Source organism: Eumetopias jubatus, unplaced genomic scaffold (genome assembly GCF_037043125.1).
Source record: "Eumetopias jubatus isolate StellerSeaLion01/CBP00866 unplaced genomic scaffold, mEumJub1_p1.0 scaffold_1, whole genome shotgun sequence".
Classification (NCBI taxonomy): Eukaryota; Metazoa; Chordata; class Mammalia; order Carnivora; family Otariidae; genus Eumetopias; species Eumetopias jubatus.
The window spans coordinates 82,091,627-82,114,948 of record NW_028274807.1 but is presented as its reverse complement, the minus strand read 5'-3'; the positions used below and the strand labels follow the sequence as shown (position 1 = coordinate 82,114,948).

The window sequence follows — 23,322 nt, the reverse complement described above, 5'->3', positions numbered from 1 at the left end:
TGGACATGAAGAGGCCAGGCCAGTGCCCTGTGCTGAAGGTACAATTCTGTCTGGGGATGACAGTTCTGGTCTGAATGTACCTCTATAAGGTACATATAAGAAATAGAGGTTTTGATGGGGGAAAAGTCTTTTATCTCTTTCAAAGCATATAGGTCTTCCCAGACCCATCTCCCGGTCCTGTCAGAGAGAACAACATATGAAACACTCTTGACAAGGAGTTGAAGGCTCTAATAGAAGAAAAAAAGAACAAAAAGAAACAATTTTATTTCCCTGCCTTTCTGAGTGAATCCTTTAGCAAACGTGTCAGAACAAAAAATGAGCCAGTTTTTGTTTCCTACTCGGAGATAGACAGCATGACAGAACGCCACTGACCTTGCAATGGAAAGACCTGGGTTTAGATTCCTGGCTTAGCTACTTACAATCAGAGTGACCAGGGGCAAAGCCCTTAGCCTCCCTGAAACTCGGTTTCCTTGCCTGTAAAACTGAAGTGATAATATCCAGTCACCAGGTCGTTATGGTTAAATGAATTGATATACACAAGTGCCTGGCACAGAACCTGGCATGGGACAGGTGTGTCCTGAATGTTAAATATTCTTCTTCTTTCCTCCTGAGGTAGGTCACGCAAACATTCCTGGCTGGTCTCAAGTGTCCCAAAGCTGTGACTTCCAAGGAGTGCCACGGGAAGCCACAGGGAGCCCAGGTGTAGGGCCTGTAGCTCAAGCCCAGCCTGCTGTCTTTAGTGGCACGAACCCGGCGACAGATGAGGAGGAAGGTCTCCTGGCACCTGGTCCCGAGCCCCCGCGGCCCTGCCCGGCGCCCTCGTGCAGTCACACCGACACAGCCCCGGGCACGATCCTCCGGATGTGGGTGTAAGACTTCCTGATGGTGACGCTGCCGTGGTGCGACACCCCCCGGGGCAGGACGCACTCCTCCGTTAGTTTCTGGGCCTCAGGGTCCCAGCATAGCACGGTGGCGATGACCTCGTTCTTCTCGTCCCGTCCCCCGGTGATGTAGAGCCGGTTGTTGCAGGGCGAGATGCCGCAGCTGGCCCTCTCGTGGCTGAGCTGGGTCACCAGGCACCAGCTGTCCTCCAGGGGGCTGTAGGCGTACAGCGCTCTCATGGCCCCTCCTGAAGAGGAAGGGAAACACGGTGGGCATCTCGCTGTTCTTCTGGTTTTCTTCCCCTTTACCCACAAAAATCCTACTTCTGCTCGGTCAAATCCACCATCTTGCTAATAGAAAGGGTAGATTCGTGGCTCTCCGGGAAGCTGAGTGGGTATGCAGGGCAGTAAGTCTCATGCTAGAAACACTTCGCAGAGCCCTTTAAACTCTGTGGCCAGGCGCTAATCACGTGCGAAAGGACAGTTGGCTTCACGTGGTGCCAAAATGTACCCTAAGACTGCTCCCTGGAGGAAATACCACCTGGTACATCGGGTGCACTCAGCTTGTCATCCCAGCTCTGCCACGTTTTTATTGTAACCATAAGCCCTGAGACCGTGGTGGTTTTAAGACATGAGAAGAACCATGCGTATAAAGCACCTGCAGAAGGCCTGGTGCATAGAAGCTATCAACACATGGCAGTGACTAGAGGCAGTGGCATCTCTTTGTAGACTGAGCATGACCTGGGACACCAGTCCATGTCACCATCTTAAGATGAGCTTTGAAGTCATGAGACTGACCATACAGATACAGGAAACCTGAAGCAAGGGTGAGAAGGGGTTCTTCCTTAATCTCTTCCTGTATTTTGCTTCCAGGAAGCCTTTTCTGATTAGCTCTTATTTACTGGAGTTACATATTTTTGGCATCTCCTTAAATCAGTGACTCTCAATCATGGCTGCCCGGGAAAATCACCTGCACGTTAGAAAAACCTTGCACTGTTGGCCAGCATCCTCCTTCTCATTCTGATATCATTGGTCTGGGGTAAGCTCCAGCTATGCGTATTTCTGTAAAAAGCTCCCCAGGTGATTCTCATGAGTAGTCAGGATTGAGATCCATCATCCTTAACAATTACATGCCAACTCTGGTCTGGCCAGCCACGCTTTCCTTTTGGCTAAATGCAACTTTTCAGAGCCCCCAAAGCAAGTGGAAAGAGTAAAATTCCCATGAACACAAAATAAGAAATGATGATAGCTACTATTTATCAGTCACTTACCATATATACTGTGCACATTTCAATTTCTGTACATTTGCTAATGTTTACAATATGCTTCGTTCCTGTAGCAACTTCTGGCTCGTCCACTGGGCCCAGCTGTCAGTCTGCTTTGTATGTCCCCTAAAAGTGGGCTGTTTCTGTATCCAGGACTGGAAGGTAAATTCCACCAAGGCCCGGACCAATCCCATCTTCTCTTTCTTTTCAACTTCACCCACATCTCCCAGGAATCTGTGAGTTCCCAGGAGGGCCTTATCTGATCTACCTGCAAGACTGCATGGGTGGGGGGCCTCAGATAAATAAGATGCCATTCATTCACTTACCAACAACATAGATGCGATCCCGGAAACTGACTGCATTGATGCATTTAGCCTCCACTGGCATGGACGACTTTAAACTCCATTTATTAGTTGAAGGGTCATAACACTGAGTCTTGTCTGTGGCCAGTTTCCCATTCGGTCCGCCCCCAATCACATAGAGCTTCTTCTTATGGCTGGTGGCTGCGAAGGAACTGACGTGGACGAGAAGGGGCGCTGCCTGCAGAGGCACAGGGCACCGGGAGAAGCTGTCAGCCCCACAGCTACAGACTGCTCCCAGATTGCTGCCACGGCTCACAGCACACAGGCCAGGAGCTAGGGGACACAAGCCTGGGCATCCTTTGCCTGAAGTCACAAAGCCTGTGGGCTTGACTCCCTTTGCGATGCAGAGAGGTCAAAGCATGTATTTCCCACCCTCCCTGCAGACTCAGGACAGGCTAGAACAGGCTGAGTGATGGATGTTTCCAGCCTGTTTCTTCCAAAGTCCAGCTATCAGGGGAGAAAAGGTGTACATAGGAATAAACATTTATACAGATGAAACCAGCCAATGTTGGAGGAAAATGCTTTCTCAAACATGCATATTTATATTCATTCATGTGTTCTTTCATTTAAAAAATACGAGTGCCTACTATATGCCAGGTATTGGCCATATTGCTTACATCTAGGAAGAAAAGCTGGTATAAGGGTTTCAGGCGGCCATAGATAAGCAGACTCCCACTCTGGGGTAGCATGAAGATTTGTGTGAACCCCACAGCATTCAAGGGCACTTCCCAGAGCCTCTTATCCACTGACATGGCCCTCTTAGGTCATGGAGCAACTCTGTAATGGGACTTGACAAGTTGAGCAGATCTGGGGCGCACCCCCATAAATATTAAGGGCTATATAGCAGTTTTCAGGTTGACAGATCTTGGCTGGATGCCATGAAGACCTGGCTACCTTTGCCTGTGCCTCTGATGATCATGTTTTATACTCCCCAAAGTGGAACATACTCTGACATATGATCTGGTAAGGAGAAAGAAAATTTGAGATTGGGCCTAACCTGAAGATAGGATATTTGAGATTGGGCCTAACCTGAAGATACAGGAATTAAGTTCATTTTACTTTTTATTATTATTATTATTATTATTATTGTAAGGACACTTAACATGAGATTACTCTCTTAGCAAATTTTTTCCCACATCAGAGGGTAATGTGCCAAGGTTGTAACAAGGTTTGAGGGAGGCATGTGTCACACAACGGCGTGAACACGACATCATCATGCTTATGAACTACAAAAGGATCTCTCTTAACACATTTTTAGGCATAAAATGCATTTTAAGCATAAAATGCAGTACTGTTATCTGTAGGCAGATCCCCAGAGCTTATTCACCTTGCATAATTGAAACTTTATGCCCACTGATTAGCAATGATATACACCTAAGGTTGAATTGCTAAAGTCTTACAAGCAGCATATAAATGGTTCATGATCAATAGGCAAATAAATAAGGGCTAACCTCTAAACACTACCAAATGACTCTGACTCAGTAAACAGTGTAGTAAAGGGATCCCTGTAGGCCCACTGTGGAGACAACAGATGGCATCTGAGGAGACAGAGATTCTGAGCTAAGACGTGCAGACCGAGGTTAGGACCAAGCCTCCCCTCTCCATCTGGGGTTCTTGCCCACACAGAGCTTCCCCACCCGAAAGGAAGCTGTTTCTGTGACCTGATCAGCAATGCTGAAGCAATGGCTCCTTTCAGGAGGGAAACTCAGAGCCACCAACAATGTTCTCAGTGCGAGCAGAGAAATCAGAAAGCCATATACCTACATTGGCATATACTTTTTTTTTTTTTTAAGCTTTGACGTAGTAATACAAAGTCACTCATAGGGCACCTGGGTGGCTCAGTCGGTTAAGCCTCTGCCTTCGGCTCAGGTCGTGATCCCAGAGTCCTGGGATCGAGCTCCACATTGGGCTCCCTGCTCAGCAGGGAGCCTGCTTCTCCCTCTCCCACTCCCCCTGCTTGTGCTCTTTCTCTCTCTCAAATAAATAAATAAAAATCTTAAAAAAAAAAAAGAAGGAAATCTCCTATACCTCTGACCAGCAGTTATGGAAGGGATCGTAGGTCTCCACGTTGTTGATCCTCTGCAAGCCATCAAAACCTCCAATCACATAGACCTTGCCACCTAACACCACCATCTTATGCCTCCAGCGGCCTATGTTCAAATACTCAATTTGAATCCATTTGTTGATTGAAGAATTATATTTCCAAACATCGTGCTGTGTTTCTTTGCCACCTAGAAGAGATACAGAGCATTTAAGAAACCACCAGATGTGTCAGAAATACAGCTTGTCCCATAATTTCCCACAGTCCTTAAGAAATTGTGAAGGTGTGTGTCGTTTGGTTGGGGAGACAGAGCCAACACAGAGGGATAGAGAGAGCCAGTGTGAGGGTGGGGTGAACTGTGTACCAGGACTGTGTCGTGTGTCACCTCTGTGCTATGAGAGTTCAGGGAAGAGGTGGCTGAATGAGTTGGGTTCAGAGAAGTCTTCAGGAAATCAGCACCCATGTCCATGTGGGTGGGTAGGGGCCAGCAGGTGCCTGGACTCCGTGTCTGTGCAGCCAAGGGAAAGGAAGTAAGGCAGGTCAGGTGAGGTTGGATGATTGCGTGTGGGGATGGTAGGTCCTTGACCAACAGCCAAATTAGAAGGCAACTTAAGTTCTGTTTGCTTACTTATTTACACAAATACAAACCTGGAAAAATCACCAAGAAATCTTACAAAATTGTCTCAGTTCAAATCTCCAATCTATACAAAAAACATAAGTGGAATTTAATCCTATTGTTAAGTATTTTTTTTTATAAAAGAATGAGATGCACACAATAGGTAATTTGAGAATGAGTTGGTAAATATTTTTTTCAAGACCACTCTCTCAATAAACAGAAAATACATAATTCAGTTAGGGTGAGAGACCAAGACAAAGGAGAACTGACTTTTTTGGTGACTTTAATAAAATATTTTATCAGCTTTGTGTTTCCATTCCTCATCAGCACAGAGTACCACCAACTACTTAAAGCAAAAGATGTACTTTTCAGACTTATAAATGTGCACTAGTAGGCCAAGGTGTATCACTGATGATGCTCTGTGTTCTGGGTAAGCATTTCTCTAGGGTAGAGCCCAGAGTGAGTTCTAAGTCAAGGGCACACACACTTTGAATTTTTATAGGTGTTGCCAAAGAGCCTTCCACAGCTGTTCTGGTTGACCTTCCCCCACCCTACCCACAGCATATATTAAGAGCGTTTTTTTTTTTTTTTTTTTTTTGGTTTGTTTTGTTTTATAGGCTGATGGAGAAAAGTACTGTCATAGTTTGGTTTTTCCTGGCTGCTAGGGAAACTGAGCTTCTTCCTCTTCCATGTATTTTTTGTTCATATAGTTTAACCATTTTTCCTTGGGTTGTATACATTTGAGAGGTCTCTATTCAAAACAGTGTGTGTGATATTGATCCCATTTAGGTAGTGTCAAAAGTTATAAAATAGGGGCGCCTGGGTGGCTCCGTCAACTAAGTGTCCGACTCTTGATTTCAGCTCAGGTCATGGTCTCAGGGTCATGAGATTGAGCCCCACCTGTGTTGGAAGTCTGCGGGGAGCCTACTTAAGATTCTCTCCCTCTGCCCCTCCCCACCTCACACGTGCACGCACACACTCTCTCTCTCAAATAAATAAAATCTTTTTTAAAAAAAGTTATAAAATAACTACATGCTTTCAAAGAAATGTATGTACACTGTATTAAAAAAAATCTATGATTTTTTTACTTCAAGATGTAAAGGAAGACCTGATTAAGTGGGAAGCATTTCATGTGCATAGATGAGAAGACAGGTTATTGCAAAGATGTCAATCCTCCCCAAGTTAATTGATACATTCAGTGCCTTCAGAACTTTTCAGGGAACTTGAAGAGATCATTCTAAATTTCATTTGGAAGAGTAAATTTGGAAAAATTTCTAAGAAACTTTTTAAAAAGAATGAATAAGGCTTTCCTAGCAAACATCAAAATACAGTAAAAAGCTATGATAATGAAAGCAGTATGGTATTGGCATCAGATAATCAAACTGAATGAAATGAATACAGAAGAGACTGAAAGATATAAACATCATTAAATAAATGGTATTAGAACAACTGGCTATTTATTTGGAGAAAAATTAAGTTAGAACCTTCTTTCACATTATGGTTAAAATAAAATTCAAAAATAAATGGTATAACAATGGAATATTATGCAGCCATAAAAAGGAATGAGATCTTGCCATTTACAACGACGTGGATGGAACTGGAGGGTGTTATGCTGAGTGAAATAAGTCAATCAGAGAAAGACATGTATCATATGACCTCACTGATATGAGGAATTCTTAATCTCAGGAAACAAACTGAGTGTTGCTGGAGTGGTGGGGGGTGGGAGGGATGGGGTGGCTGGGTGATAGACATTGGGTAGGGTATGTGCTATGGTGAGCGCTGTGAATTGTGTAAGACTGATGAATCACAGATCTGTACCTCTGAAACAAATAATGCAACATATGTTAAGAAAAAAGAAAAAGAAGAAGATAGCAGGAGAGGAAGAATGAAGGGGAGTAAGTCGGAGGGGGAGTCGAACCAGGAGAGATGATGGACTCTGAAAAGCAAACTGGGGTTTCTGGAGGGGAGGAGGGTGGGGGGATGGGTTAGCCTGGTGATGGGTATTGAGGAGGGCACGTTCTGCATGGAGCACTGGGTGTTGTGAACAAACAATGAATCATGGAACAGTACACCAGAACAAATTATGTAATATATGGTGATTAACATAACAATAAAAAAATTAAAAAAAAACTAATGATGTAATGTATGGTGATTAACATAACAATAAAAAATTTAAAAAAATAAATAAATGGTATAAAAATAACTGGAGAATATATAGGAGAAGATGTTGATGATCTCGGGGTGGGGAGGGGCTTTCTAAGCATGACATGAAACACAGAATCACACAGGAAAGAAAGTTACTATATACAATATAAATCAAAGTTAAAAGAAAATCATAGTCTGAGGGAAACTATTTGCGATACAAATAGCAAAGGATATATAATAAGAGCTCCAAAAAATTAATAAAAAGACAAACATCCAATAGAAAGACAAAGTGTAGGAATATACAATTTTTTAAAAATAAAGTGTTAGCTAATAAATATATGAAAATATGCTAACATCATTAATTAATTAAATATTCTAGCTATTAAAAATGTAATTGATAATAAAAAATATTAGCAAGGGTGTAGAAAATGGGCACTGTTGTTCAACATTGGTTGAACTGTAAATTGGTACAAACTTTCTGGAGGACAATTTAACAATATCTACAAAAATTCTAAATTGACGTATCTTATGACCACCTCCAGGAATTTCTCCAAAGAACAGCACAAGTTCATAAATATATGTGTATTAAAATGCCTATTACGGGGCACCTGGGTGGCTCAGTCGGTTGAGCACCTGACTCCTGATTTTGGCTCAGTCATGATCTCAGGGTCAGGGGTTCAAGCCCTGCATGGGGCTCTGCGCTCAGCGGGGAGTCTGCTTGTCCTTCTCCCTCCCCCTTTGTTCTTCCCCACTCTCTAAAATAAATAAATAAAATCCTTAAAAAACTAAGATAAAATAAAATGCCTATTGCAGTATTTTTTCCATTATGAAAATAAAAGTTAAAAAAAATTGTTTCATTCATTCAATAGACTTAATCCATATGATAGATTCATTATATCAACATGTAATTATGTCCAAAATAGATTGTTAATTGAAGTACAAGTTTCTGTGATTTAACTGTGTGTAGCAAGCCTGCCTTCATGCATTGCTTGTATCATTTTTCAATAGACAACAACAAATCTAAGAGAGGGAAAGGACAAACTAGAATAACATGTGTAGTGTATGTGACATAGACTGACTGTGATTGCCAAACCTGTCTTTTCCTCCTGCGCACAGAGCTAAACTACATTTCCTAGCCCGCCTGCATGGGGGCTGGTGGTGCAGGGGGCCGTGTGGCTACTTGTTGCCAATTGAATGTGAGCGGATTGATGCCTCCTATCCACGCTGAGGCTGTTATGAGCAGGTGTGCCTTCTCAACTCATTCAGTATCTCCCTCTTCCTGAAATGCATCAACCTGGAAGGCCACGAGTGGAAAAAGGCAGCATCATCAGATGGAAGGAGCCTAGGTCCCTGAATGACTCAGTGAAGCAGGTCCACTCCCCCGACATACTATTGCAATAATTCATTGAGATTTAGCATTTGTGACAGCAACTAGCATTACTTACTCTAAGCCAATATAAAATTATTTTTGTAAAAAAGTTAAATCACAGAAGATTGTAATGGCACAGAGAAACTGCCATATTCTACTTTACACTCTATTATTTGAATCTTCTACAACAATCAAAAAAATATTTCTACAAGATAAATAAGGGTTATTACCTAATCTATGGTATTAACATACCCAGGGAAGAACGGACCTGTCCTTGGTTTTGGAGGATGCCAGTTCTGGGAAGAAGCTCTTCCCCAAACAAGTTCAGATTAGAGAAAGCCTCCGAGAGAGGACAGAGGATGCTTGTCTCCTCTTCTTCATTACCCAAGAAGAGCTGGCTGGCTTTTGATGTCTTGGGGAGATATGGGACTCAGAGAACCTGGGTTGGAACCCTGCCTGATGTTTACCAGTGTGTGACTTATCTTCAGATACATTTTATAATCCTTCAGAGCCTGCATTTTCTTCATTTGTAACTGGAGATTAAAATCATCTACCCTAGAGAGTTGATGTGTGAGGCAAATGATTAAATACCACCAAAGTGTAAATTCATCTACTGTGCTTTAAAGATGGTAGAGACTTTGTCACTTAATAAATATTTATTATTTACTAGTAGCTAGGCGCAGTGCCAGGTACTGGCAATACAGTATTGACTCTCGTGGAATTTAAGGACTAATGGGAATCAGGCGCCATGTAATTATAAATAAGCAAATAACTTAGAAGTGAGAAATGACAAAGTACTGTGTGCTACTGGAGCATCTAAAGGTATGACAGTAAACTTGAGGTGAGGGTTCAGGTTTGGGGAGAAGAGCAGACATTTTTATTCATTACCCAGTGCCCAGCTCAGTGTCCTACACCTCTAGCAAATACCAAATAAACTCTAGTATCACTTTCCTTCTTCCTTTTCCATTAAAGACCGGACCTGTCTGCCTGCTCCCCCAGATCCTAGTATAATACTGCTCACAGGTTAGGGTCCATTAAGTAAGAATGCGCTTTCCAAGATAAGACCACCTGAGCTCCTGGTTCCCACGTGCTGATCCAGTCAGAGCTAGACCATCGCCATTCACAGTAATTCTTCTAAGTTGGTTGCCTGGCTCTCACTCGGGAAATGCATAGTGCCACTGGGGGCTTGCTTTGGCATCATGTGACTCCTGCTTACCTGAGATGTAGACCTCATTTTTTAATGTCACGCATGCAAATTCCACCCACTTCTTATTCTCACTCTCCAGCTCATGCTCCGTCATGGGGAGCTTGGCCACCTCCAGGCGGCTGCGCCGCAGGGGGTCCAGGCAGGTAACCTCCGCCACAAACCGTTCATCCTTCGTGCAGCCACCAATGATCATGAATACCTCAGACTGAAACTCATGCATCCTGGGCTTGGTGCGCTCCGAAATGATCTGGAAAACCAATGGAAGTACATAAAGGCAGGGTGACACAGAGGTTCAGAGCCCAGGCTATGGAGCCAAACCAAGCAGAGCCCAGTTCCCAACTCTGCCACCATGTGACCTCACCTTGAGCCTCAGCTCCATCATCTGTGTAATGGGGACTTTAGTGGTAACTACCTTATAGGTCTGTGGTGAAGATGAAATGGTATCATATATGTAATGTGCCTGGCTTACAAGGGGCCCAGGGTATAATAGATACTCAACAAAGCTTACCTATTATTGCTTTTGCTGCTATCTTAAGAAGTCCTGGTCTGTTTACCATCAAATGCACTTCACCCTTCCCGCCCGGTCTGAAGGCTTGAACCTTGGAATTTCATTTCTGGCCACCTTCCACCCCTTCCTGGTTTCAATTTCTTAATGATATCCCAGACTTTGCTCACCACTAGATCTCTTCTGAAAAAGAAGTCCTGACGGTAGGCACACAGAGCACTTGGAGACTTAGGGAAAAAGAACCAAACGGGAGCATGGTGTGGCAAGGAATGTTGGAGGACTGGGTCCCAACATCAAAGATATGACCCTTCAGAGCCTTGAACAAGCAAAGAAATCCACATCACAGATATTTGAAACCAGCTGAAAGAACAGAGGTTTGAAAGTCAAGCACCCAGAGTTTGGTCCTGGTTTCACCACCTGTGGCTGTGTGACCTTGGAGAAGCAACACAATCTCCATAAATGCCTGAGATCATTTCTCTGTCATCAAGTCATTGTGAGCATTCATGCGGTTGTGATGTAGAGGGATGAGGGACGAGCAGAGCACCTGGCATAGGCACAGCCCTTAATAGATAGTCATGGCAGTAGGAGAAGCTAGAGATGGCATATTGGCATTATTAGGGAAAAGGGAGAGCTGCCCTCCTCCTGGTTCCATCCATCCCTTGGGCTCAGTGGGGAAGGTTCTACAGGTGGTCTGATGGGAGATAGCACCCATTTCCCAATGACCAAAGCAGCCTGCAAGGTCAGGCTGACCTCACACAGGATTTGAAATTTCAATCTTGACGGACAGAGTCTCAGCCTCGCCACTGCCGCCCAGAGACTGCTGAGCCCCCGTCCGTCTGCCGCCACCCACTCTGGACACAGAACATCCAGTCATGGATAAAAATGAGCTGGTGCAGAAGGCCAAACTGGCTGAGCAGGCTGAGCGATATGATGACATGGCAGCCTGCATGAAGTCTGTAACTGAGCAAGGAGCTGAATTATCCAATGAGGAGAGGAATCTTCTCTCAGTCGCTTATAAAAATGTTGTAGGAGCCCGTAGGTCATCTTGGAGGGTCGTCTCAAGTATTGAGCAAGAGACGGAAGGTGCTGAGAAAAAACAGCAGATGGCTCGAGAATACAGAGAGAAAATTGAGACCGAGCTAAGAGATATCTGCAATGATGTACTGTCTCTTTTGGAAAAGTTTTTGATCCCCAATGCTTCATAAGCAGAGAGCAAAGTCTTCTATTTGAAAGTGAAAAGAGACTACTACCGTTACTTGGCTGAGGTTGCCACTGGTGATGACAAGAAAGGGATTGTGGATCAGTCACAACAAGCATACCAAGAAGCTTTTGAAATCAGCAAAAAGGAAATGCAACTAACACATCCTATTAGATTGGGTCTGGCCCTTAACTTCTCTGTGTTCTATTACGAAATTCTGAACTCCCCGGAGAAAGCTTGCTCTCTTGCAAAGACACCTTTTGATGAAGCCATTGCTGAACTTGATACATTAAGTGAAGAGTCCTACAAAGACAGCACGCTAATAATGCAATTACTGAGAGACAACTTGACATTGTGGACATCGGACACCCAAGGAGACGAAGCTGAAGCAGGAGAAGGAGGGGAAAATTAACCGGCCTTCCAACTTTTGTCTGCCTCATTCTAAAATTTACACAGTAGACCATTTGTCATCCATGCTGTCCCACAAATAGTTTTTTGTTTATGATTTATGACAGGTTTATGTTACTTCTATTTGAATTTCTATATTTCCCATGTGGTTTTTATGTTGAATATTAGGGGAGTAGAGCCAGTTAACATTTAGGGAGTTATCTGTTTTCATCTTGAGGTGGCCAATATGGGGATGTGGAATTTTTATACTAGTTATAAATGTTTGGCATAGTACTTTTGGTACATTGTGGCTTCACAAGGGCCAGTGTTAAAACTGCTTCCATGTCTAAGCAAAGAAAACTGCCTACATATTGGTTTGTCCTGGTGGGGAATAAAAGGGATAATTGGTTCCAGATACAGGTGTAGTTTTTGTGGGTACTTTAAGGTTTGGAGCACTTACAAGGCTGTAGTAGAAATGGGTATTCTGTAGATATTACATATTGAACCATGAGTATCTGTGGAATACTCTTCAATGTGCACACCTTTGACTACAGTTGCAGAAGTGTTCCTTTAATTGTGACCCAATTTACTCTGGATAAGGGCAGAAACGGTTCACATTCCATTATTTGTAAAGCTACCTGCTGTTTGCTTTCATTATTTTTGCTACACTCCTTTTAATTTGTATTTAAATGTTTTAGGCAACCTAAGAACAAATGTACAAGTAAAGATGCAGTAAAAATGAAAAAAAAAAAAAAAGAAATTTCAATCTTGACCACAGATGTGACTAACAAGTTACAGTAGCAAAAACTGCCCCCTCAAGTGGTGAATCCAATCAATGGTCACAAGTAAGCAGACCAGCCAACACCCAACCTCTACTTTTCCATAAGAGACTTTGGTTTTCTGTATCAAAGAGTCAGATACAGTAAATTTTGCATCCTCAATTCATGGCCATAAAGTGTGTCATCGGGCTCTCCTTTGGAGGTCGGCAGAAAGAAGTGGGGGATGTATGTGGGGCAATGGGCAGAATCTGAGGGCACTGACAGTGGAGCAGACAGCTGGGATAAGGGTGGGAGGGGTGGGCCTGGGAACGTGGAGTCACTGGGAGGATACCAAGCTGGCAGGACAGGATCTGAGCAATGAGTTGGCACCAAACACAAATTTTGCCACTCTGTGATTTTCTTTCCCATTATCTGCCCTGGTTCATGCCCCTAAATCTCCCCTCCCCACAGTTCAGATGCAACCTCCAGGACCAATGTGGTCCTTTCAAAAGGATTAGGAATTGTGGAGCAACACTTAGAGGACAGCCCTAGCCTCCCAGAATTGGTCCCTGTGTGACCTTTATTCCAGCTCTGAAAGCCAGGCCTCAGCTTTCCTCTGAGGTCCCCATCTTCTTCACGGTGGCTGCCCTCCTGCCTCAATAGCCTGCTGGCCAGTAGGGGACTGGACTAGCTGTGATCTTACTCCTGATTCCCAGCCTGGCACCCCATTCCTGAGTCCTGGGCTGTGGATGACTCTGCTCCCATTGAAACCCCTGCATTCCAAGGGGCGCCTGGGTAGCTCAGATGGTTAAGCATCTGCCTTCGGCTCGGGTCATGATCCCAGGGTCCTGGGATGGAGCCCCATGTCCAACTTCTGGCTCAGCGGGGAGCCTGCTTCTCCCTCTGCCTCTCCCCCTGCTCGTGCTCTCTCTCTCTCTCTCTCTCTGTGTCTCAAATGAATAAATAAATACATCTTTTTTAAAAAAAAAAAGAAACCCGTGCATTCCTACCTGCTATCTGGATCCCCCCATAATATCTGTCCTTGATTTCCCACACCACCTCCCCATCCACTTACCCTTTAAGTCATTAGCATTATTTGTAATGTCCCTTTGTCCTTTCCTCTAAGAAGCCATTCTTGACTTTCTATACATGTTCCCACAGTCCTGAATTTCCCCATCACAGCAGTTTTTCTACTTCCTTGTAATTTACTATAAGGTCCCTGATGACAGAAACAGCCCTTATTCTCCAATGGATCCTCTGCACCAAGAATAGTCTTGGAGATTGTGGGTTTCTATAAACATTTGTTGAATGAATGAATGAATGAATGAATAGGAGACCTAGGTATCCCAGGACCTGATACAGACTTTTTCCCAGTCTAGATCATGGTTGTAACCAGCTTCCACAGCAGCACTCAGCAATCCCCACCTCAGGGTATTTACATCTTATGTTGTCCCCCCAATATTGTTCCAGGGGAGGCCTCTATTCTAGTAGAATACAGCAGAGGTGATGGTTTACCACTGCTGAAACTAGGTTATAAAAAGCACTACAGCTTTCATCTTGACGGCTCTCTCAGTCTTTCTGGGGCCATTCGCTCTGGAAAAGCCAGCTACTATGGACAGGCCCACCTGGCAAGAAACGGAGGCTTCCAGCCAACAGCCAGCAAGGAACTGACACCTGTCAACAATCCTGTGAGTGGGCTTGGAAGTTGATCCTCCAACACTGTTTGAGCTTTGAGATGACTGTAGCCCCTGCCAACAGCTTGACTACAGCTTCATGAGAGACTCTGAACAAGAACCCACCCAACTAAACCAGGCCTAGATTCCTGTGGGCTGTGAAACAATAAATGTAAACTATGAAGTTTGGGGACAATTTATTATACAGCAATAGATAACTAATACAACACTCCAGTTGATGGAATTGCTGGGTATTAAGACCTGACTTATCACTTGGCACCACAGAACTCCCAGGTGGCACTATTGTCAAATGTAAATTCAGCTACATTTGACAAAATATTAACCCCAAAGGCATGACAAGGGCCAGTCTTGAAGTCAGAGATGTGCAAGTTTGTTGCAGACACATAGGAGGGTTTCCAGTGAATCACATGCAACAATCAGCCCTAACCAGTGTCTTTTCAGATTGTTAAAAATAGAACAGACAATTGCACCTTGCTGCTTATTCATTAACAGGGCCTATACTAGGGGACCAACAGAAGTGACCGTGTTGCTTCAACAAAGCTGTCCTCAGGGGTGACTCTCTGCCTCACTCAGGAGTGAGCAACACCACACATGTCAGAGCAGCCTTTGGTATAAATCAAGGTGGTCGCTGGAAACTTAGGAGGCAATGAAAGAGAGGGGAAACTATCTCTGCCCCCAAAGATTTCTCTCAATGAAGGTACTAGCTACCACTTCTAAATCAAATGTAGATTGACGTCCGCTTTTAGGGTTCTAAAATCTCCCACTGTTGCCGCCTCCACGAGCTTAGAGGAGGAATACAGTTAAAATACAGTTAAAAGGGGGAGATGATGATAGGACAAGAAGGTTTTAAGTTTGAAAAAGGAAGGTTAAGGGGAAAAGTGTGTTCAGAGAGTAGCTTCCAGACTTACACCACTATTACCAGGAGGAAACCCAAGATCATTCAAGCAGTGAGCAGACAGGGAGTTTCAGGGAATGAACTGGCAGTGAAACCTCGATTCGAAGATCACAGTGGTTGTTTGGTTCAGTTACCCAGACTGTAAAATGGGAATGAGAAAGTGCCCTGAGGATTTGGGACAATAAAGCAGCAACTCTTAGACACAATGAAAAGAGAAATCTGGGACGCCTGGGTGGTGCAGTCGGTTAAGTGTCTGCCTTCGGCTCAGGTCGTGATCCCAGGGTCCTGGGATAGAGTCCCTCATGAGGCTTGTTGCTCAGCGGGGAGCCTGCTTCTCCCTCTGCCTCTGCTCCCCCTGCTTATGCTCACTCTCTCTCTGACAAATAAATAAAATCTTTTTAAAAAAAGAAAAGAGAAATCTTAGCTTCAGAGAAAGAAAATGCTTGGTTGTGAGAAATAGTGCACCATAAAGGAATTGAGAAAGAATGAGAACAGTCTTCATTTGTGGAGCCTTACCATGCACCAGACACTGTGCTAACCACATCTCATTTATTATCCTATTTTATTTCTCAAAACAATTGTAACAGTTGGTAGGCATTATTATCTTCATGTTACAGGTCAGGACAGAGCTTTCAAGCAGTTAAGTAGCTTACCCAAGGTCACATAGTAAATTGTGCAGTCAAGATTAAAGCTCAGATCTGCCTAAATGCAAAGTCCATGTCCTGCCACTGGAAAATCTTCCAGATATCAGAATTCTCTCTTTTCCTAAATCCAAAACTCATGATGCCACTCTCCCCCACACTGCAAATACCAAAGTCAGAACACATACTTCATAGCAGCAATTTTGCAGAAGGCAGAGCAGAGATATTTTATATCAGCAGAAAACCTTTATCACCTGCATTTCAGGGACTTAGGAAACAGGAAGCAGAAATAAAAGTAGCTAGACTATTGGAAGTGTAGTTGATCAAGACTCTGTACTTTGAATGCTAAACTGAGAGCAGCTGCAGAGACAGACACTGTCTGCAGTTTTATGAGGGCTTTGATACCCAGTGCTGAGCCATCTGCGAGTGACCCACATATCCAGCATAGGGTAGGACCCATATGGTTGCCTGAACTCCCTCCATCAGTCTACTCATCACCGTTCATTCGCTTACTGTCTTGGCTTCTCTGACAGACCATAAATTTCATAAGGCAGAGACTGTTTCTGTAGTGCCTGGTGCCATATCTGGCACAGAGCTGGTGTTCAGAATTTATTTGCAAAAAATACATACATACATACAGACATAAAAGTATAGATTATTAACATATATGGGATGCTGTTAAAGTAGTACTTAGGGGGAAATTTATAGCACTACTGACAATACTAGAAAAAAAAGTTCTCAAATCAATGACTTCAGCTTCCACTTTATTTTTATTTTTTTTAAGATTTTATTTATTTATTTGAGAGAGCATGAATGGTGGGGAGGGGCAGAGGGAGAGGGAGAAGCAGACTCCCCACTGAGCAGGGAGCCCGATGTGAGACTCAATCCCAGGACCCTGGGACCATGACCCGAGCCGAAAGCAGACTCTTAACCGACTGAGCCACCCAGGTGCCCCATCAGCGTCCACTTTAAAAAAATAAAAGAAAATTAAACCCAAAGTAAGCAGAAGAAAGAAAATAATCAAGACCAGACACAAGTAAATGAAATAAATCATAAAAACAAGTGAAACCAGAAGCTGTTTCTTTGAGAAAACTGATAAAATTGATAAACCTCTAACCAGACTGACCAAGAAAAAAAGAGAGGAGACATAAACCACCAATATCTGGATGAGAGATGTGACATCACTATAGATTCTACGGATATTAAAAGGATAATAAAGGAATGCTGTGAGCAACTTTATGCTAATAAATTCCACAACTTCTATGAAATGGGAAATTCTTTGAAAGACACAAACTAACAAAGTGCATTCTAGAAGAAATAGATAGCCCCATATCTATTAAAGAAATACAATTTGTAGTTGAAAACCTCACAAAGAACCGACTGGTTCAGTCGGTTGAATGTCAGATTTGATTTTGGTTGGGGTTATGATCTCAAGGTTGTGAGATCGACATCGGGGTCCGTGCTCAGTGCGGAATCTGCTTGTCCCTCTCCCTCCCCGACTTGCATTCTCACTCTCTCTAAAATAAATAAATAAAATCTTTAAAAAAAAAAACCCAAAACTCACTGATTCTGATAGTATCACTGGTAAATTCTACCAAACGTTTAAGGATATATTTACAGAGTGAATCAATGACAGTAGATCTGAGGACAACACAGAACTAGAAAAGGACGCACAAGAAAAGAAGGAGGCTCCAGGGGCCTCATACAGACAATTTCTAAACCACTTGTGGCTAGGATCTATCAATGGCCTAATGAAGGTTTGGAAGCCTATCCTAGAACTATTGTACAGTGGTATATAAGTGTGTGTGCCCACGTGTATAAACTTAACACACTGTCCCTATATTATTATTTCCTGAGGGTTTTGTTCCTCTCCACTAAGCCTATTTTTGTATTTATGAAGTTTTGAATAAAACATTTCTTCAGGAGTTGTTAAGGAGAACCAAATACATCCAAATGATATGTGTATTCATCATCTTGGTACCCATTTATTTATTCAACATTTACCAATCGCTTACTCTATACCAAGGATTCTCGTAAGGTCTAGAGATGAAAAGTCCAATAATACATTTTTCTGACCATAACAATCTGCTAGTATAGAGACAATTACAGATGAGGAAGTCAATGGTTACCATGTGGTGGCTGGTGTTACGACACAGCAATGCACCAGGTGCTATGAGAATGAGAGAGGTCTCTGGAGAAGGTGATGCTTTAATTTTTTGCAGCTGGAGTAGAAGTCAGCTAGATGGAGAGAGGAAAAGGGCACTTGAACATTAGTCTGCATTAGTGGATGAAAAAGCACATCCACTTTGAGGAACGGCAAGCAGTGCATTAGGAGCCTAGCAGGAGGGAGAGGCTGGAGATGGCATTAGAGAAGTGGGTGGGAGGTGAAGTAGGTGAGGCGTGGCTCTGGGAGCAGAGGCAGGAAGTGTGTGGGCTTTACCCTGAGAGTCATGGGGAGCCGTGAAGAGGGTAAGCCCAAGAACACAATAATTAGGCTTGAGTTTTAGATCATCCAGCTGGTGAATGAACTGGAGGGAGGCCAGACTGAGGGCAGGACAATGAGTTTTGAGGAATTTTCAGAAATTCAGGAAGGAAACAATGACAATCTGAACCAAGGTAACATCATAGGATATCCAAGAGACTCACGGTTCTCCAGAGAGGGCAAACGAGGAAAGCAGTACTCCTGTGGGATGGCGACCAGACAGGGCACATTCTGTCCTGTGTGTGTCACCCCCAACAACCTCCACCCTATGCACTGGGAAGAGGAAGGATGTGCTGAGTGGTTTCCTATCTCACTCAGTCCTCTCAGTAGCTGTTTATAATATAGTATCAGCCCCATTTTACAGATCAGAAATCCAGGGCTTCTGGAACTGCCTGACTCAAACCATGAACAGTGCAGCGTCTTCTTCTCCATGCTGTTCCTAAGGATTGGTAAGCCAGCCTCACCTATACTTCTGTGAGGCTGCTGACTCCTCTACTTTGCCGCTTAACTACAAGGTCGCTCATCGTCAACTCACCTCATTGCCTGAAAGGTGGTACATCCTGGCTTCCTGAAGCAGCGGGAAGACCTCTGGGCACTGTCTGATAAGAGGATCTGCCTCCACCATCTCCACAAAGTACCACGGGTCCAGAAGTGGCAAGCGCACATTCTCAAGGACATAGGGGAGCAAGCAGAGTCGTTCTGACTGTTTGTGTCGGACCCAGCTCATCACAGTCTCAAACACCTGAGCCTCCTCAGTTACATAGAGGTCATCGCTCTTCAAGATGTGGTATAGAGTATCCACGGGAAGTTCGAGGAACTCCTCAGAGTTCAGAATCTGCACAAAGTTTTGAATGATGTAGTTTTGAACCTGCTTCTTCAGACTGTCCAAGGAGTGTGTGTCCGCCAGCCTCAGTATTCCAACACAGTTTTCGGGGTTCAAGGCTTCTGTCAGGAAGCTGGCGCAGGCATCTACCATCCGCAGGAACTAAGAGACCAGAAGGGAGGCAAATCAGGCCAGAAAACCATTAGTCCATAGGGAGCCTTATCAGCAAGTCATGTGTAGTGGCAAAAAATTAGAACAATCCAAATGACTGACAGTAGGGGATCAGCTAAAGAAATGATGTACATTCTTATTTTTGGCAACTCTGTAGTCATTAATATGACATGTAAGAGAATATTAAATGATATAGAAAATGCTCATAATGTATTGAGTTTAAATATCTGTTCACTGAATCTGATCAAGCCTCTCAATTTAATCAGTTTCCAAGAAATATAGCAGAAAGAGGAACACGTTAAATGGCACCATGGGAATATACAATCAGCAAAATCTGGACTGTGAGAAACTTTATGGAAAAACCAGCTCAGTTTCTTCAACAAATACATCACAAGGGGGTAAAGGAGAGAGAGAAAGACCGGGAGGAGGAACCTAGAAATGAAGAGAGATGTAAGAGACACATCAACCTCATGCAAAGTCTGGACCTTATTTGGAATAGTGTTCATTTTAAGTGTGATAATGGTATTGTGACTATGTTTCAAGAAGAATCCTTGTGTTGGGGTGCCTGGGTGGCTCAGTCGTTAAGCATCTGCCTTCGGCTCAGGTCATGATCCCAGGGTCCTGGGATCAAGCCCCCGCATCGGGCTCCCTGCTCAGCGGGAAGCCTGCTTCTCCCTCTCCCACTCCCCCTGCTTGTGTTCCCTCTCTCGCTGTGTCTCTCTCTGCCAAATAAATACCTTTTTTTTTTTAAAGAAGAATCCTTGTGTTTTAGAGATATATACAAAATATTTGCAGATGAAATGAGAAGAGCACTTCACAAAATCATAGGTACATTATGATCCTATTTTTATAAAAAATATAGAATATTGGGGCACCTGGGTGGCTCAGTCGTTAAGCGTCTGCCTTCAGCTCAGGTCACGATCCCAGGATCCTGGGATCGAGCCCTGCATCGGGCTCCCTGCTCCGCGGGAAGCCTATTTCTCCCTCTCCCACTCTCCTTGTTTGTGTTCTCTCTCTCGCTCTCTCTCTCTGTCGAATAAATAAATAAAATCTTAAAAATAGATATATAGAATATTAGCACAGAAAAAAGACTGAAGGGTATACATCAAAATATTAACAGTTATTATATCTCGGTATATCAGTATCTTAGCACAATTTATGCTGCAGTAACAAATAACCCCCAAATCTCAGGTGCTGACAAGAATAAATAATTATTTCTCACTCACATTATATGTCCTACAGGGGTCTTCATTCCAAGGCCGAGGATGACAGAAAAGCCCTGAGCTGAGATGTGACAGGAAGAGAAAAAAGATGGCAGAGACTCACAAGGCTCTTAAGACTTCAGCTCGGAAGTTGCATGTGCCACTTCCACTCACACTCAATTGGTCAGAGTAAGTCATGTGGCAAAATTTGTTGCCAAGGGAAAAATAATCCTCCCATAGACACAGTCCCATAAGGATAGAAAGGGAAGATAGTGTATAAATAATGTAAGGTACCACACTTCCTAATAAGACTCTGAGAATTTCCCTTACTTTTTAAATATACTTTAAAAATCCTCTAAAATCAGTAAGTAGCACTTTTGTAAGTTAAAAATTCATTTGTAAAATTGTTGGTTTCCATATCTTAGTTTTAAATTATCATCATTCTTATAAAAATATGAGTCCCTTATGCTTATACAGCACTTAACCATTTACAAAGCACTGTCATATCCATTATATTATTTAATATTCATTTTACAGATGAGGTGTCTCAAATGCATCAGTTCATTCTTTTTTTTTATTTTAATGTAACACATGCAGTGTTATATTAGTTTAAGGTGTACAATATTCAAATGCATCAGTTCATTCTTATTCACTGCTCTCTGGAGCTTAACTTTGAACAAGTCTAACTTCCTATCTCCCCTTCCTGTCCACGGGCCAGTAATGGGTCAAGTTCTCAGTGTTCTTGGGTTGATGAATTAATTAACAGGAGGGAAAGAGGAAGGCTGAGTGGAGAGGACCTGGTGGGTAGGGCCGGTCTGAGGGCAGTCAGATAGCCCAGTGAGAGTCTGGATGGGACAGACCTGCATCCAACGGGGTGTAACCTGCAGAGAAGACACTCCAGTGATGAGCTGAGGGTAGCAGGGTTGTAAGGCCTGAAGGGTGGGGGTGGGGGTAGGGCTGGTCTTAGAGTGAACCATATTGATTTAGGCTCCAGCCTTCACTCCAGAGCATTCTAGGATTTTTGGGTCAATCCCAATTGCAACATATTATCTTTCCATGTCAGAACACTCATTCTAGTTGTCAGTTTAGAAAACATTGACTAAGGGTCAATGAAATGCTGGAGAAGCTTGAATTTGGCCTCAGACTGCTCTGTTTGCTGGCCCCAGCCATCGCCTGCAGATCTACTCCTCGCATGAGCAACAGTAGAAACGGTTGAGACTGAGAATTCTAACACCTGTTCAGTTGTTTGCAGATTTTCAGTTCAAAAAGTAAAAATATACAATCAAGACCAAGACTTGCTAAGCCCTCAGAACCTGTCACCAGAACCCTATGTGGCTCTGCCCACAGGTGTCTACGAGCACTGAAAGGGAACTCACTTTTGTAGCAGCCTCCAGCGCAAACAGCAGGTACACTATTCCAGTGTTTGCATGAGAAGAAGATGATATGAAAATTAATAAATTTTCAAAATATGTAAACTGTCACTGGGAGGCCACCCAAGAACCTGGTAACAGTGGTTGTCTCTGAGGAGGGGAACTGGTAGCTGGGGTCAGGGTAGAAAGGAAGACTTACTTTTATTTATTTATTTATTTTCTTATTTTTAAAAGATTTTATTTATTTATCAGACAGAGAGAGAGAGAGAGAGAGAGAGAACAAGCAGGGGGAGCCACAGGCAGAGGGAGAAGCAGACTCCCCACTGAGCAGGAAGCCCGATGCGGGGCTTGATACCAGGATGCTGGGATCATGACCTGAGCCGAAGGCAAATGCTCAACTGAGCCACCCAGGCACCCCAGGAAGACTTACTTTTCACTGTTCATCTATTTGTACTCCCTTGCTTTGTGTGCCATGTGACAGAATTCTCTATTTAAAATAAAGTTTCTCATAGAAATAAATAAATAAAATAAGGTTTCTCATGAATGGAGAAAACACTAGAAGGTAACGTGTCAAAATGCTATCCACATTTATCTCAAATGCAGTTTTATAAAGTTATTAAATTGTCTTTCAGACTTTGCTGTTTAGAACAAATGTTCTACACTGAGCATGAAGTTGCTGTTTTTATTTTATTTATTATTATGTTTTTGCAAGAGAGAGAGAGAACACAGGAGCAGGGGGAGGGTGCAGGGGAAAAGGGAGAGAGAGAGAGAGAGAGAGAGTCCCAAGCAGGCTCTACATCCAGTGCAGAGCCCAAAGTGGAGCATGATCTCATGACCCTGAGATCATGAACTGAGCCGAAATCAAGAGTCAGACATCCAACCGACTGAGCCACCCAGGCGCCCCCATATAAGGTTGCTTTTTTTTTTAAGATTTTATTTATTTATCAGAGAGAGAGAGTACCAGCAGGGGGAGGGGTAGGCAGAGGAAGAAGCAGGCTCCCCAATGAGCAGAGAGCCAGACAGATGCAGGGCTCAATCCCAGGACCCAGGGACCATGACCTGAGCTGAAGGCAGACACTTTAACAACTGAGCTACCCGGGCACCCCAATGAGGTTGCTTTTAAAATCAGAAAAAATAAAATAAATACTTCCTTGTGATTTGCAAGTACACAATGAGAAAATAAAATAAAATGTAAAGAATAAAACAACAACTCCTATATGCCAGTCCCTTTATATTACCCAGATAATTTAATCCTCATAACACTTAAAGTAGATTTTTATTGTCATTCCTGTTTTATAGATGAGGAAAGG

At 43.3% G+C, this 23,322-nt stretch overlaps 1 protein-coding gene, 1 non-coding gene and 1 pseudogene across 2 annotated transcripts in view; 1 reads left to right on the top strand and 2 right to left on the bottom strand.

The window, feature by feature from the left end:
* Positions 1 to 218: 218 nt before the first annotated feature.
* KLHL6 (kelch like family member 6) overlaps positions 219 to 23,322 on the bottom strand; it is a 57,120-nt gene continuing 34,016 nt past the window's right edge. The window contains exons 3-7 of the mRNA XM_028100943.2: positions 18,982 to 19,431; positions 9,896 to 10,133; positions 4,537 to 4,739; positions 2,473 to 2,686; positions 219 to 1,129 (exon numbers count right to left, since the gene is read on the bottom strand). Of these exons, the coding sequence (XP_027956744.1) occupies positions 828 to 1,129; positions 2,473 to 2,686; positions 4,537 to 4,739; positions 9,896 to 10,133; positions 18,982 to 19,431 (1,407 nt within the window). The 3' untranslated portion in view covers positions 219 to 827. The remainder of the gene's footprint in view (positions 1,130 to 2,472; positions 2,687 to 4,536; positions 4,740 to 9,895; positions 10,134 to 18,981; positions 19,432 to 23,322) is intronic.
* LOC114207210 (small nucleolar RNA U13) lies at positions 3,644 to 3,746 on the bottom strand. The gene has a single exon (XR_003608809.1). It is a non-coding gene; the product is annotated as a small nucleolar RNA U13 (small nucleolar RNA).
* Positions 11,214 to 12,626, top strand: LOC114206993 (14-3-3 protein zeta/delta pseudogene; annotated as a pseudogene).